This window comes from Thermobia domestica, chromosome 8, assembly GCF_964235325.1.
Source record: "Thermobia domestica chromosome 8, izTheDome1.hap1.1, whole genome shotgun sequence".
Lineage (NCBI taxonomy): Eukaryota > Metazoa > Arthropoda > Insecta > Zygentoma > Lepismatidae > Thermobia > Thermobia domestica.
Window position 1 is genome coordinate 289,072,894 of NC_137461.1, and position 18,239 is coordinate 289,091,132.

General features: G+C 35.4%; 1 protein-coding gene across 2 annotated transcripts in view; it reads left to right on the plus strand.

Annotated features, from left to right (window-relative positions):
- The window catches only part of LOC145693692 (transmembrane protein 256 homolog), a 28,169-nt gene extending 10,357 nt beyond the window's left edge, over nt 1–17,812 (plus strand). For both annotated transcript variants that reach the window (XM_081769951.1, XM_081769950.1), the window contains exons 3-4: nt 15,336–15,454; nt 17,511–17,812. In XM_081769951.1, the coding sequence (XP_081626077.1) occupies nt 15,336–15,454; nt 17,511–17,654 (263 nt within the window). In that variant the 3' untranslated portion in view covers nt 17,655–17,812. The remainder of the gene's footprint in view (nt 1–15,335; nt 15,455–17,510) is intronic.
- Nucleotides 17,813–18,239: the final 427 nt, after the last annotated feature.

The following is an 18,239-nucleotide window of genomic DNA, read 5'->3' on the forward strand; positions in this document are numbered from 1 at the left end:
ACCGTAACTGCAGTGCTAGGGCGCCCAGAGAGAGGCTTATCTGTTAGACTTCGTCCGCCCGCATTTAAATTTCGCAAACCAGTTAAAAAGGGTTGAGCGAGAAGGGGCAGAGTCTAAATGATCATGGCACTGCTCTTGCGTTAAACCGTACTTAAAATCGTAAAAGATCATTCCACGAAAATCAGATCTCTCGTTCTCTGTTGTTGCCAACTGACAGGCTCAAACTAACCTGCATTTCTAGACCTCTAATTTTGAAACAAATAAGCTTGTAGCCTTGCAGTTATATCTTTCACTACTAGAGAACATACGCTTTTCAACGTGATACGTTTCAGTACGGCAACGCGATTTGGATTTTAGTATCTAAAACTTGCGGCATGCTCCTCGTACTTTAGATAAGGGACTTGTTCCTTTGTTTTTCGTCATTTGTTCCTTTAATTAAATGTTTCTTTTCTCGTTGGGAACAACTTTTTTTTTTCTTACTACGTCAGAATAGTCTTATCATTACATTTTCTATTGTAAGTTTAGTTTTATATATATATATATATATATATATATATATATATATAAAGATTAACGCTGCAGAACTACGATATGAAATGTAAGGATAAGGATCCGGTTGGAGAAAAAAAAAATGACGACGACGTTCCCAGCAAGATAGAAACATCCAATTAAAGGAACAAATATTAAGGCACAAGGCAGGTTACTTTTCTTATGAGTATGTGCCCTGTTCTTTCCTTCACTATTTAAGAATACTTTATTATTTCTTTGACCTAAATACTGTCTAAAAATCTAAGATATGAATACCGATATCACATTTTATTTGTCTTAAGTACTTTCCAAAAGCAGTGTTATCACACCTTTTCTTAATTTTTGTATAGAGATATTGGGCCTTATACAGAGTCGTTCTGATTCGTGATTAGTGTCATACTAAAGAGTTTCACTAAGATGTGTTTCCTGCAGTAGTCAGGCCTTTAGTATGACACTAATCATACGTCATAAAGACTCTGCATAAGGCCCATTAACTCTAGCGTTTGTTTGTAAAATCGGTCTCTAGAAAATAAAACATTAGTTGAATTTTTCAAAACAATTTCAACATTTTTTCAGCACCCGAAATTTTAGTTATTAGGATTATCATCTGTTTGTTGAGATAGTTTAGCAGAAATCTTCTGTAGTTATTGGTCAGTAGTGTAAAAATATTAAGTCGGCTTAGTTCACATACTTCCGTTTTTGAATCGGAAAAATCCCTTCTAAATTTATGATTTACTCGTAGTGTTATTCTTAAAGGCTTTGCAAAACAAAACAGTCGTCTTGATTGTAGCATTCCCCAGAGAGAGAGAGAATGAAGTGAAATGTTTCAGTTTAACGTCCCATGACTATGCCCTTCAGGCTATGGGAGACGATGATTAAGGCAAGTGAACGATGATAGAAGAATTGATGGAATAAGAAAGTGGGAGGAAACGGGAGTGCCCCAAGAAAACGGAGAGAAAAATCAGAATTTCACTTAAATTCTGTGTCACTCATCATAATAGTCTCTAGACGCTAGAATAGGGAGTTTCTATTAGGAACATACACAAGGAGTAGCACCAAGGACGAATCATTCGTTTGTAATTCATGTGCCTTTTCAGCACTCATAAATGATACATACATATGAAACGTTCACCTAATCATATTCACTTCTACTAGGAGTCGAAGCTAAGTTATTGCGACACATAAACGAACTGAAACAAAAAAGTAGTTTATGCTATTTCTTTGTTGCTGTTAATTTCAGTTTGTAACGTACACTGGTAACGTTACATTCTATTTTTCTTGTTGTTGCAGAGTGTTTGAATTTTCTTTATTTCAGATTGTGTTAGGTTATACTTTATTCTTAAAAGTACTAAGTTGTGTTTAGTCTGTTATTATCTATGATTCGTTTATTATAGTTATTATTTTATATTGATACCATACGTGGCCTACGTAACTTTTATCTGCACCATAGCCTGGGTATGTGTATTCTCTACCTGCGCGGTAGGCTATGTCATTATATTTAGAAACTAGTTAGGCATCGACTTAAATTAATTCAGTATTAATACGTAACAAATGTTTTATGTCTGGTAAATATCATTGACCCGCGTATAGTATATCTGCAGGACTTCGTTAGTGAAGAGAAACCTTATTAAGTAATTATTACATTGAAGTTGAATAACATCGCTACTCATTGCAATAAAAAAAATGTGTATGACCCTTTTACTCTCAAATATAACCTATAATAATAACTGCAGATTTAAGTAAAAACTTTTGCTATTATATGGAATTGTAGATACATATGTATGCACATTTTTAGGCCTACCTTAAATGAAGTTCCATGAGAGAGAAACTCTACTCCCTGCACTGAATTGCATAATTCGATTCTCTTGACGGTTTTCATTTGTTTACACTACTACAAGTATTACGCTGCGTTTTTGTTTGCGAAACGTATAACGAAGCATCACATGGCGGGAGTAAGTGATAATAATACATAAATTTGATATATACGTTGCAGACTTTAGTTTAGGATTTATATATATAGATAATTGTAATATTGCAAATCTTTAATTTTGAGCGGGGAAAGATGTTTAGTTTTATTATTATTCGTGATATGAATTATCATGTAGAATGTGCGAATAGACATGCCGTGTGCAAAAAGAAAAGAAGAATTCAGCCGTTTTAAGAAAGAATAATGTGACGACGTGGAGCTTATAATGTTTACTCCATAGGATGGCGATCCAGATAGAGCAAGCATTATATTTGATAGTCGTAAATAGGACGTTTGCTCGAGCGTTGACGATGAAACAAGTTATCCGAAGAAAGCTCCTTTCAACGCCAGCCACACATAAGCAAAAATTCTACGTACAACTTTTAGACACAAAAGATTCAGCATCATATTTTCGGAAAATTAATGAATTACACACATAATTAAAAGTAAATTTTGCACCATGTACTCAATAGACAGCCATGAGGCATAGGAGATGACATGCACAATCGCAGAAAATACTCGTCAATCGATTTGAACATTTTTAATTATATTGATACTTACATGACTTTAAGCTAGGATATAACAATTAAGGTAATACACTAATGTTGTGAAAAATAATTCGATTCTGTTAAGTGTAGAACTTTTTTTTTTACGCAGTGTCTTGTTGCAGCAGGGTAAAATGTGCTGTTATCTGTCCATCCTGTTTGCGCCAAGTAAGTGTCTCCCGCTAAATCTCTTCAGCTCTCGCTGTTCGCGTGGGTTTCACGCGTTAAGTGACGTAAGAGCGGACAGAGCTGTGATTGGCTGAAGAAGTGTTGATCAAGGTCACTCCGCCCACATGCGTCCGATGAGTGAGAACACACACACACTCACACATAGAAACGTCGTCTGCTAGTATCTGCTAGTCCTTTTAAATTAGAAAGAGAATTAAATTGCTTGAGCTGCATACAGCCAAAATAATGAATAAATGAGTTTATGACAAATGGCACCCGAACAGCTGATAGGTAAAGTTCTGGTGAGATACGTTTATCCTAAGAACCCTGGCAACACTTATAGTTTGTGTCTGCGTATGACGAGGACACACTGTATAAAGTTTTTGAAGCACTCTTCACTTGGGTTATAGTTCACATTAATGCTTGGTTAACACTGCACTCATTAAAATAAAATGTCTATTCAGTCCATAAATATGAATAAATGTATGGATATGTATTCATTATAGTCCTATTAGTTCAAATGTAAATTCACTCAATACTTAAAAAAATTGAATATTTAACACATACACTAAAATATTGCAAATAATGTGAATAAAATGAGAAAACACTTCAAGCAATGAATTAATTTCAACTTTTAGAAACACTTTCACCTTTGCAATTAATTGAACATAAAAAGAAAAATGAATATTAAAATAAATATAGATATATTTTCCAGTTCGAATAACAACACTTCACTGTTCATTTATAACACACTGTTTATACTTTTACTATCTGCATACGTTACACTGTCCAAATTGTCCACTATTCACAATCTACACCATGTTCCAGCACAATGTCCAGTCCATAGGCCATCCTCTTCGTTCATTCTCTTCCCGTTGAATGAACACTCGACGATTAAATCTTCTGCTCCTATCCTCTTCTCATTGGATAGGGCTAGGTCCATCGGTGGAAGTTCTAGAAGGTCTCTGCATGCTATAGTCCTTTAATAGCGCTGGACTATTTTTCAAAATTCGGCGCCAATATGAAGATGCGTGGAATATTGTAACTTATTGCGTATAAACTTATTAACGTATAATTTGCATCTTCCTTTCTTTCCCTTTTTTTTTTTTTTTTTGTGACTTAAAATGTGCTGCATTTGCTACTGCTGCATTCGTATTAAGTGGAGGTGAATAGAATGTGTGTTCTTCTTATTGTTTGGACCTACGTATGTTCTTCCTTGTGTTGTATTCTTCGTGTATGGATATCAAGTGTATGTTTTTACGTGTTACATGTAATTACTATAATAAGGTTAAAATAACATAATTATGGTTAAAAGGAAGTTGACTTGGGATGGGTTAACAAAAGAAATGTAAGTATTTTTTTCTTTCATTCTTTTTTTTTTTCTTCCAAATCACTTCACGAGTACAAACTACGACAAGCACGTCTCAATCCTCAACGCCTTCGTGCAACTTCATCAAATAAGTACATGGTACATGATAAATTAATACTGAAATATACCCATATAGGACATGATGCTGAATAAAAATATATATATATAGATAATATAATAAGCCTATAGATATAACCTTAATGATGACTATTACATGAATACTATAATGAAGAGAGAGAAATAAACCAATATAAGCTCGAATGATGGAGAATTATATTGAGGCAATGTCAGATGTCTACAGATGCCAACCTGTATCCATCTTAGGGATGGTCTGACGACTAAATGAAGAAGAGCCAACCCACAAAAAACCATATAAACCTACCCTCTGTAAATACGACCACGAAGACACACATAGATGTGGTTACAAAAACAAGTTATACTAAGGAAACCCCATAGAGTTTTATAGAAGACAAAAAGAAAAACGATGCACATGAAATTCATGGCGAAATGTGGTCGTAGGTCTTAAGGTAAAACTTCAATGTTGTTCCAATAACAACAAAAGGAATACTGTAATAAATGTGTATATTACTCTAATATCTCCTAACATATCTCTAAATTCAAACTGACTTCTTCGAAGTGCTAATGGTAATATTTCTCTAATAAACTCAACAACTTTCGCTCATCTAAATAACCATGTCGTATATACCACAAAACATTTTCGTCAACGAAACTAGAATGTACTCTCACTTCTTGATCTTTATTATTGATGTTACACAATTGATCTTCTTTACTTTCCTCTTCTTCTTCGTTCATGTAATCTCCGTTGGCTTCTTTTTCGGCTCTCTCTAAAATATCACTGAACTGTTCTTCATCCACATGCTTCTTCAGAATTTCTAGCCACTTTTTCCTAGTAGCTGGTGTTGGTCTCCACAGCTTCATTCTAGAAACATTCTGAAATCCGATATATTTACCACTTTGCGGATCCAATACTTCAAACACATTTTCACCAACTTGTTTCCACAGTAAGTAAGGTCCACGGTACACTTCACACAGTTTGGCTATACGTTTGTCTACCAAGCTACTAATATTATACTGACGTAAGAAAACTAAGTCACCTTCACACAAAGTTCTTCGAGCTCTCTGAGGAACGTTCAACTTTTCGTTACGTTGCTGAATGATTTTCTTTCGCCGTAAGTCAGCCATTATTAATTTTCCATTCCAATCTATACCTTCTTGCTCATCGATTGTTTCGTTGCTTTTCACAATTCCAAAATGTGACAATGTAAATTCTTCTGGCTTGATGTTAAGATGTAATTCTGCAGGCGCTATTCCCAAACTAGCACTAATAGTATAGTTCAACAATAAACAAGCTTGCACAATATATTCTGGCCATGAAGAATGAGAATCGCGGCACAACACACGCAAAATTCTCTCCAAATCAGCATGGAATCTTTCGATGACATTTCCTTGTGCGTGATAAGGCGTAGTATAATGTATTTTGATGTTATATGCTTCCATAGCTTGTACGAATTCCTTGCCAATAAACTGTGGTCCATTATCTACTAAGATGTTCATGAAAATACCAAGATGAAGCATGTATGACTCAGTAAGACATTTTGCGACACTTGCACTTGTTGCACGACGAAGTGGATATGCTACTAAATAACGTAAGTATACATCACACACTGTTAACAGGTAAGTTTCACCATGTTTACCTCGAGGTAGAGGACCAACTAAATCTGCTGAGACCAAATAACGTATGTTTTTCGCTGGCACTGATTGCATTAAACATTTCACTGGGTGATGGTCTACCTTCGTCCTCATGCAGACCTCACAATCAAGAATGTACGATTTAATGTCACTACGCATGGTTTTCCAATAAAACATACGGGAAATGATATTAAACACTTCCATAAATCCAAAGTGACCGTAATGATCATGGTAGCCAATTAAAATATTTTTCACTAAACATGGAGGTACACACAATTTTAATCTGTCTGGGAAGTGAAAATCTCTCACCATCAAAATACCATTTTCCAAAGTGTAATTTTGTTTCCAATTTCGAGCACTACTACGAAAAGAATTCTTATTTGCGTTGCTTTCACTTTCACTTATATTACCTTGTAAGTAACTAATAATAGGACGGTACTCGTCACATTCCCATTGTAATTTCGCAATTGTAGACGGATCTAAATCGAACACTTCTGATTGAACAGCCTGTATAGGATTCACATTCACCATTAGATCTTCCTGTGTTGGTAACATACGAGATAAACAATCACTTAGTGTGTTAGTCTTGCCTTTGATGAATTCTATTTCATAATCGTAAGATTGAAGTTCAAGAGACCACCTCATCAGTCTTGCATTCCAATTACGCATACGTTTTAACTGCACTAAGCTTTTATGATCTGTTCGTATGTATATTTTCGCTCCTTTGAGCCAAACATGCCACTTACGAATACACCACACAAATGCAAGACACTCAAGCTCAATTATGGCATAGTTCTGTTCATGTTTATTAAGAGTACGGCTTGCATATTCTAATACACACTTCTCACCGTCAATAATTTGATAACACACACAAGCCAACCCGAGTTTGCTTGCATCACTTTCGAGATAAAACGGCTTATCGAACTGTGGATGGTGTAACTTAACATCTTTCACTAATTCAGCCTTTAATGATTCAAATGCCTTTTGGTGTTCTTCTTCCCACTTCCATTTCTTTTTCTTCCCTAAAAGTTCGTAAAGGGTTTTAGCAATAACAGCATGACCTTTGATTGTTCGCGAATGCCACTGCACAGCACCAAGAAATGAGCGTAACATTTTTAAATTTTTAGGCACTGGTAACTTCTCGATTGTTTCAGCTGATTTCGGATCCTTTCGTATGCCTTCTGAAGATACGTAATAGCCTAAATAGTTAATTTCACTTACACCAAAAATGCACTTCGATAAATTTAGCGTCATGTTCGCATCACTTAACAAACTAAGCACTTCATCTAACTGCTGTAAGAATTCTGGTACGCTTGTACAACCAAGAGCTACATCGTCCATATACCTGATTAATTTCTCTTGTAGCGGTAAAGGGAACACTTTATTCAAGCACAATTGCAGGACAGACGATCCATTTTTCACACCAAACACCATGCGTGTGTACTCATATAACGTTCCTTCAAACAAGAAGGCTAAGTATGGCATAGAATCTTCTGTAATTCCACATTGTTGATACGAACTAGTAAAATCAAGAGTACCTAGCACACGTTTTCCACTAAATTTAGCAAAGAGGTCGGACAACTTTTCTACACGCAGAGCTGGATTCTTAATGTGCATATTCAATGCTCTACAATCTGTTACTATTCTCAACGCTCCACTCTTTTTCAATACTACGTGCAACGGTAATAGATGACATGAAGAACTAGGTCTAATTACACCCCACTTTAACAATTTTCGGATCTCTTCACGCACTCCTTCCTTATATTTGTGCGGGATATCGTAAGGACGAGCAACTATGGGTTCATTTGTATCCACTTCTAATCGGTACTGAAATTTGTTACACAGGCCAGGAAAACGGGCGAACACTTTCCTATGTTTCATTAACAACTGAAATAATTCTTCTTTCTCGTTTTCACTAAACAGCGTAGCGCGTGTAACTGCATCCCTTATTTCATCTACTGTGAAATATAGATCCGGTGGGAAGTCCTCCACTAAGTCACTAGCTTCATTTTTCTCTAAAGGCTCGGCGCACCCACTGCGGAACACATTCATCGTTCTCGCATAAAAATCATTAAGGTCCCTTATCTCGGACAACACAACAATAGGGGCTACCTTGCACTTAATTTCACTTACATTAGCTACAATGACATTTTCACTATTTCTCTGTATTAAAGGCACTTCACCACTAATTCCTTGAAATTCAACACGCAAGTTACTTCGCTTAAAATCGATGACACTGTTTAATTTCTCGAGAAAGTTTGCACCGAGTATTACGTCTTCGTGCAGTTCTGGTAACACAAGAAACTCAACTGGCACTTCCACATTTTCAATTCGTACCGGTAAGATAACCCTTCCTTTCACGTTCTTTTTCTTTCTTCCTAGAAAATCGCACAAAACGATATGCTCTCCTTTTTGCAAATGCACGTTTGCTACACACTTTGTTACTTCTCGAAAAATATTGTACCGTAATAGGCATAGTTCTGATCCACTATCTAACAGACAGATTTTGGGTTGATCGTTTAACAAAATTTTTACTCTCATTGTATTATGACCTAATTCACATTTGATTACTTCTTCTTCATTATCATTACTTATATCATCTTCTGCTTGTAAATCTTCTTCGTTGCACATATGTGGAAAAGTAATCCGGTTTACACTACTGAAATCCCTCCCCTTTGCAGCGACCAAGTGGGAGGGCGCTACTAGTTTAAAGGCACAGAACTCTGCGGATAAAAACCACTTTGTTGGTATGGATATTGACGTTGCTGATTGTTACCGTTATTTACACCAGGACCTCTATTAAATGTCGGGAACCAATTATTATTTTGATTCGGACTACCTTGGGAAGTCGACGCACTACTTTGATTTTCGTTTGCCCTTGCACCTTGCGTTTCGTTTCGATTTTCATTTGCACTTGTGTTTTGTCGGCCATTGCCTTGCGACTGATTACCACCGTTCGAGTTGTTATTATTTCTGTTAAAATTACCTCGCCGTCCACGTCTATGAAATTTCCTTTTCCATCCCTGTTTGAAATTCGGACGTGCACTATTATCACTACTCACTTCACTACCATGTTCTACTTTCACATTATTCACACTAACGCCGGCACCACCTTGCTGTTTCTGCTTATTACGCTGATTATCGTACATATTAGTAATTCCTGACAATCCTTCGATGGACTGCACACTCGCAAGAAACTGATTTATGTTATCAGGCATAGAACCCATCATAGCTAATTGGTACCGCTTGGGCAGGAGAGTGATGATGTGTGACAACGTAATGGTTGGATTTTCGTATTCTTCCAGAGCTTGAATTTGACTAAAACGCTCTGTCACAAAATCAACAACACTACTATACCGTTTTGGGTCAAACGGAATAGATCGCAAGTTGCGCAGACGCGTAACTTTCACTAAGGGACTCTCAAATGCATTCTGAAACTCTATCACAAATTCTTGAAAAGTTTGACACTTCCTACCGTGTAAATCGTACCACTTAAGTGCACTGTCCTTAAGAATCAACGGCATGATCGTTAAATATTCACTTTGAGGCACTCCGGCGAACGACATTTCTCTACCGAAATTTTCCAAAAATGCACTTGCACTTTCCTTCATCATATCACCTGAAAATGTGGAGAGTTGTTTAATGTCTGCTAATCGCAATGAACAACGCCTTACATTCACTTCACTATTTCTTGCACGCTTAATACGCGGACTTTCTCTTTCGGTTTTGATTCTTGACACGGTTCTCTTTATTACATCACTTTCCACCTCTGTATCGGACGCCGTTTGAGACTCACTGCTCGATTTTCTCTCACGCTTCACACTGTGCACGGAACCTGTGTTTCTTTGTGACATATTACTTCCAGTATCATGGTGCTCATTTACTAATTCTATACGCTGCACACGCTCTGATAATCGTTCCACATCTTGCTTAGTTTGTTCACTTAATTCACTGGCGCGGAGACATGTTTCAAAACACTGTTGGTTAAATTTACTCTGTTCGTGGCACACTTGAATACACTCTTGCACTGCTATACCGTATTCACTTTGTTTGGTCTCGCACTTCTGAATTCTACTTTCACGGTACTTGTCGAGACTTTCGACCAAACGCAACCTTTTCTCGTAATCATCAACTTTATTGCAACATTCACTTAATTGACGTTGTTGGTCGCTTACTTGGCGCGTATTTTCTTCAACTGTGCCCCGTACATCGTGCACTGCATCTGCTAATTCACGTACACTTCTACGTATGTCTTCACTCGTATTAAAACACTTTAATTCCACTGCTTCAATTCGTTCTATCAATTCATGTCGCACTGCACTAATACACTTATTCACATTGTTAATTTCACCTGACAAATCATCTTTACATTGGGATATGTTTTCACGACACTCGCTACGTAATTCCTTGATATCATCTTGCATTTTCTGTTGGTTTACATTTATCGCCTCAACGCTTTCACTCACACGCCTTTGATTATCACTCAATTCGTTTTGGCTTTCATTCAACTTATTCTGATTTTCTTTAATTTCATTAATTGACGCACTCAGTTCTCTTTGCATTACAAGGAGAACTGTTCTAAGATCACCCTCAGCCATGATGTTGCAAATATAACAAACTCGCTAACACAAATAATTGACTAATTTCTGCAAAAATCTAAGAATGCAAATAATAAAAATATTCTAATTTAGACAGGATTTAGGCTTCAATATAGAAGGATGAATGCACTGGACAAGGATACAATGACACGAATTTCATGTACTATTAACTCTCTGAGATGGCGGCAAAATTACGCAGCAAGTTTTGAACATCAGAAATACCTAGGCCTATGTTCGTAAACACAAAAACTGAACATTTATACAAAAAGAAAGGTTTCTGCTTCGACACATTTATCCCGGCACCATTTTATAATGTTTACTCCATAGGATGGCGATCCAGATAGAGCAAGCATTATATTTGATAGTCGTAAATAGGACGTTTGCTCGAGCGTTGACGATGAAACAAGTTATCCGAAGAAAGCTCCTTTCAACGCCAGCCACACATAAGCAAAAATTCTACGTACAACTTTTAGACACAAAAGATTCAGCATCATATTTTCGGAAAATTAATGAATTACACACATAATTAAAAGTAAATTTTGCACCATGTACTCCATAGACAGCCATGAGGCATAGGAGATGACATGCACAATCGCAGAAAATACTCGTCAATAGATTTGAACATTTTTAATTATATTGATACTTACATGACTTTAAGCTAGGATATAACAATTAAGGTAATACACTAATGTTGTGAAAAATAATTCGATTCTGTTAAGTGTAGAACTTTTTTTTTTACGCAGTGTCTTGTTGCAGCAGGGTAAAATGTGCTGTTATCTGTCCATCCTGTTTGCGCCAAGTAAGTGTCTCCCGCTAAATCTCTTCAGCTCTCGCTGTTCGCGTGGGTTTCACGCGTTAAGTGACGTAAGAGCGGACAGAGCTGTGATTGGCTGAAGAAGTGTTGATCAAGGTCACTCCGCCCACATGCGTCCGATGAGTGAGAACACACACACACTCACACATAGAAACGTCGTCTGCTAGTATCTGCTAGTCCTTTTAAATTAGAAAGAGAATTAAATTGTTTGAGCTGCATACAGCCAAAATAATGAATAAATGAGTTTATGACAAGCTTTTATCTTTAGAAATTTATTATGCGAAATCGCACGATTTTTGGCTAACCTTTAAAAATTCGGCATTCTTGGACTAACCTGAAGTGTGTTTAGATAAAAGGATAAGCTCCACTTCTAAATTATATTCAACCTCATGTGGATATTAGTCGTCACTTTTAAATGTTCGCCTGGTTAATCATGGAACTGGATGGCGAACCTGTATTGTCGTGAGCAGCATCGTGACCCGACCGGGAATCACCCCTTACAGAGGAGTGGAGTTTGGTGGTGTCAGGAGATTGCTAACGACGTTTAACTTTGTGGAACTCAGGTAACCCGAATTTTCTTTAAATTTATAGACAGTCAGGAATTCGCAGCTATTAAAAAAAACCAAGATGGCGACTTCCACGCTACCATCATTATAATATTTCTACCGAAGTAACTTTTGAATAACAGTGTTTTTAATATCTGCTTTATGTGTTAATAATGGTTAATACAACAATGTCGAGTTAATCTGTGTGCGGCTTCACACATCTTAAACATTCCGCAATTGTCTCTCCACTAATGTAGTCTCTCAGAATTCTCGAGAACCATGATAGCGATCATAAATAATTTCTGTTGCTATGGTAACGATGCATAACGCCAAATGTTAGGTTTCTTACTATTTAAATATTCTGAACCGTAGAGATAAGCAAATAAAATACAGAAAGAAAATCCAAGTACGGAACTTAATCATAATTTTTGTTTTGTATTCTATTAAGATCAGGTTGATGACATCTAATGACGAAATAATTACCTCACTTGTAGATGTACTTACAGCATCAGCTTGTTGCACTTACTTATTTATTTATGATAGACTGATCTGTTGTGTTGAATTAATTTTTTTTCGTGGCACTGCATTTAGGTTGAAACTTTGTTTTGTAATTCTCCCAACAAAAGATATGTGTCACTAATTAACTTTAAGGTGCTGTCTGGTAGATATTTTTTTAGTGCATGCATATTCATTTGTATATAGCTCATGTTTTCATTATGTCATCATTTTTAGGTTTTGAGGCTGAGTTGAGAAATTCAACGTTATGGCCATATATAGAGTGATGCCTCATATTTGCCACTAATTTCTTCTATAATGAGTTTGAGAAAGAATATAAATTTGTGGAACACAATAGAGGATAAATAATCGCTCATATAAACCCACATTTTTGATAAAGACAGCTTAATTGTGATTTCATGAGGAGTCATGAAATAAAATCTTGTTGAAAAAGGAGAATTACAATGTACCATACCATACTTTATTTTACATTACAATGTGCCATATTAGTTTACGCTTAGATGATTGTAGATCAGTCTGGAATAGCATCAAAGTTCGTTTCGTGTGATACTACAATGAGGTACTTATGGAAACAAACAACATGAACTGTATAATTTTATTTTACTGTCAAAAGAACAGTTTTTTTTTTTGAAATCGTATAAATATGTTGAATATATATACATTTTTTTTTCAATCCGATGACATTTGATGTAAGCTATATTGCTAATAATGTCAAAATTTCTTTTTCTCTTGTATGCTGTTACCTGAAAATAATAAACGAGATCGCTGATATAAAGTGGAACTATCTAATTTAGCCTTATAAACGAATTAAATCAAAATCATGGCAGTTGAGCATAAGTAAGCAAGTAATACTTTATGAGTTCTTGCGAGCGGTTGCTATCTTAGGAAGGACTCTGGAAGACGAGTCAGAATGCGTTGAATATAAACCATAAAAATAGTTTTATAACCGGTATTTTTTTTTTTATGACATGAAAGTAAATTTTACAAAATTGTCTATATCACTCAGGATTTCGATTCGTTTTGAGATTTTACTCATTCCGGGCTTTCTTCTTTCTATAATGAGAGAAAAGACCGTTCAAAAATTGGCTTAGCTCAGCCATATGAATAAAAACGAACGTTACAAAATTGGCTCCTCTAAGCCATGATCCATTGGAAATGAGAATAAACATTAAGTAACTGTGCAAATTTAGTGCGTTACAAAATTGGCGACTACAACCAGGATACTGAATATTCAGTTTTCCACTGCTTTATCAGAATGTAGTCGTTACAAGTTCACCGAAAACTCTCAATACTCATGCATGTTTTCTTGTCAGGTGTAAAGGTAAAAGAAAACTGATTAGTATTGAGGGCACTGTAAGCATAGGTAATTAAATACAACTATTTTTTTTTTCTGCCAGTTGTGTCAGGGTATGTTTGCCTTCTATTATTATTTTCGTCCTCAGCCGGCAGTTGATGAATCGTGAGTAAATACCATTTATTGTAATCATTGCCGATATTGGATATTTTATTCTTCCTTCTTAATTTTGTTCTCTAATATAAAATAGATTTTTCAGTTTGTTTCAGGTTAACCGTCGGATACCCATGTTATTTTTTAACTCCAGATTCCCAACAGGGGGTACATGTGTACCCCAATAGAAATTTTTGTAATTAGAAACATCCTTATTTGTAGGATCCATAATAATGGTATGTTAGTTTATGCTGGGTTGTGCTTTGTTAGGTTATGTTGGCTTTGTTACTTAGGTTAGTTTAGGGTAAGTTTAGATAAGTTAGGTTAGCGAAACGGAAACTTGTTTATACGATATAGAACTGTATTAATTTCGTGATGTTTTGTGGTAGGAAAGGTTGCAATATTGCAATATGAATGCAATATTGCAATACGGTATAATATTAGCTGTTTTTATTTTGCTCTTTACAGTAATAAAATGCAACAATGAAATCCTTGAAACAAATATGGTAAAATAGATACCCAAGGGGAAAACAAATGTACCCCAGTGTAGTTTTATCCAGATACGTAAGCAGATCACCTTACAACATAACTGTTATTGAGGAAATAAGTTTCCTTACAGTCCGACCCACAATGTAAAGAACGCTAGTCAACCTCGGGTATCTCTGACATAAAATATACAGTAAAATATATGCATTTGTACCCCCCTTGGGTACCCGAAGGGTAAGTAAATAGGTGGATTTTCAATATATTTTACTACCACTCGTGATTTAATGGTATTATTATTATTATTATTATTATTATTATTATTATTATTATTATGTGTGAAGTACCCCTTAATTTTGGTTCGTGTGTTCCTTTGTGAGTCCTGAAAGCTTTCGGTGAATTGAACTAACAGCAGAGAAAGGAGTTCTCTGCTCGCCATTTACATTACCAAAAAAAAAAAAAAAAAACTCTTAAATGTAATTATGAGTGAAAATGAGGGGTATTAATAATATAGAGAGGGTTTACAATTATCTTTCAATTAATGTGAATTGTTCTGGTACTTAATGTGAGTAGGGTCCTAGCTTTCCAAATTCCGATGTAATTTTATTTTATATTTGTTTATTCCTTTCTTATTATATTTTCCCAGTATTTAATAAGAAAGAAGACTCCGATGAGCTGAAGAAGATGTTTGAAACTGCGAATCGCTACCACTTCTGGCATTCATTGGCTCTTCTTGGAGTTCCTCTTTGTCGACGACCACTTCTGGTAAGAATATACTTACGTTGTACGTACAGTTCATTGGGAAAGTTAGCTAGGAGTCACTTGTAAAAATTCAGATAACCCCTAAAAACTTCCGACTGTGATTGTATAAATATTCCATTCCCGTGATGTATTACAATGAAGACAGCATGTTCTTTCCTCTCCCAAACTTTTTCCTTCATATATTGATTCCTTGATTGATAATGCTCCAATATTAGTAGTTTTCCTTAATTCTAATAATAATACAATAAAGCCACGATTATCTGGGAGTGCCAAAAAAAAAAAAAAAAAAAAAAATCCTGCTGCAGCCGCGCTCAATTATATTTCATACGTAGTCGTTGCGGACTGACACTTCGCATGCAAATAAGTACTGTATATTTTAAAATATAAAAATAAATTGCATTGTAAAAATCAATATTTCCTAACGAGAAGCCGATTGTTGTAAGATAATGAAAAATTGGGAAGAATGGATTTGCGTGGTAGTACTAGAGATTTTTTGAATCGATGGTTTTTTTGCACATAAAAAGCCGGTTTTTTGGGGGGGAAAAATGAGAATTTTGGAAATTTAGGTTTTTTTCATTTTCATGATTTTTCTATTTGAATAGCTTTCTTATAGTATATTCTCTTTTCTGTATAGCTTTTCTCGGGGTTCTCCCGTTTCCTCCCACTTTCTTCATTCCACCATTTCACTCATCTCTCATCATCACCGTCTCTTTTAGCCTAACCAGCATAACCGTGGAACATAAAGCCCAAAATTTCCCAACCAAAAAAGCGAAGCAGAAAAAAACCGAGTTTTTTCCCAAAAAAGCCGTTTTTTTCCAAGCCCTTGCATCTCTAGGTAGTACATTACATTAATTGTTAACTGCGGAGTGAGAATGCGCGGCCGACATTGGACCTAATTTTAAAAAAGCCAACAGCCGGGTAAATACGATAAGCCTTACAGTGTGAAGGTCGAAAATTACTGAAAGGTTTATTTTTTAGTCTTTTTAAGGGTTATTCGCGATTTTCGCCATCCGCGGTGCCCTTGCGACCCAATTCCGCGGATAATCGTGGCTTTACTGTAATAATAATAATAATAATAATAATAATAATAATAATAATAATAATAATAATAATAATAATAATAAAACTTTGTTGTAAATAGAAACTGCTCTCTTAATATCCTTGAGATGGAAAGTGGGAGGTAAGGCTTGAAAGGTCACTGTTGGATTTCAGAATACAGGTTGGTTAACAAATTCGTAGCTTTTAGAAAGAGAAACATTGAATTTAAAAGGTGTTTATGTGAAAGGAATTTTGTTGTGAAAACGAATTGATAGGTTCTATGACTTTCCACGTGTGATAATTGAATTGTCAGTCCTCCTCCAGTATTGGAAATCAAAGAAAGTTATCTTCTGAATATGTTTGCGGTGAAATGTTTGAACGATTGATGTTAATCTGCTTGAATTGTAATTGTATTGCTTAAGATTTCGTCATGTTTGTTTTCAGATTTTATAAAATTATATGGTGCAAGGTCAAGTGTATAAGGAAACCACGAAATCTTTCTGTTTTGTGCTCGGTTAGAATCTGGTTAAGGAACAACTAAAGAAAAAGAAAAATCTTGGTCAATCTTCTAAGATTACACTACTAATATTCACGAAATGTAATAGACATAGAAACGAAACTTCCTGTGGCTTAAAAAGAACCGTGTATACGTACATTAGATGCCGGTACAAATCTTGTTTAGTATTTCTTTATAAAATTCAAGTATATAGTTTAGTATTTCTTTATTTCCTTCCGAATTCAAGCCAGATACTGTTAACGCTTTTTGTTTTAATTGGAGAGGGAATGATGTAGACTCGCAGCGAAGCTGAACATCATACTTAACGGCGCAGAAACATGTATCTAATTGAGGTTTGGAAGTAGCGAATGTTTATTTTAAAGCCCTTGAAAATCAATGTACAGTTGCAGAATGGATTCTAATGCGTATTCAAGAACTTAACTGTGTCTAGTCCTGAAATATTTTTGATGATTTTAGTAAAAGCTTTTATTTTCCACGTGTTTGTACGTGTTTCTTTCTTTCTAGGCAGGATCGCTGATGATAGCTGGGATGGTGATATTCTGTGGAACTTGTTATTACCATGCTTTGAGTGGGAAAAATGATCTGAAACAGTTGACGCCGTATGGTGGAGTAATGCTTATTTTAGGATGGCTGGCTGTGGCATTGTAATAGGAATAGCGTGTATAAGACTATTTTGTATGGAAAAGACTTTTATTTTTATGTTGTCAAATGAATATTAATTGTATGACTTGAGTTGCACAAACATTCAGTGATTTATGTGAATTGTAAATACTACCTAAATAAAATGTGGAAGTGATGATGCTTTATCTATGAGTTTCCTTATAACTGCGATTATAATGCTCAGAGAATCATTATTAGAAATGGTAATGGTGACTTAATATTAGTTTTCATTTTACGATGGTTCCTAACAATTTCTAATAAAGCATTTTAAATGGTAGTTTTTATTATTGATTTTATGCACGTGTAAATAAAAATATAATAGGAAGTTTCATTTACGTTTTGAAGCAAAAGAAATACTGACCAAAGCTTAAACACACACTGTATTTTAAACTATGATGTGTTACAGTTTCAGATACCTACCATATCCTTCATTAGACATTGTATAGACATTACAGGACACAAATGAAGATATATATATATAGCATCCTTATGTAAAAGTCTAAATTCTATTGGCTGAAGCCTTCAATAAGGATTAAAAATATCGGCACGTGATTGGTTGGAAAATGGACACGG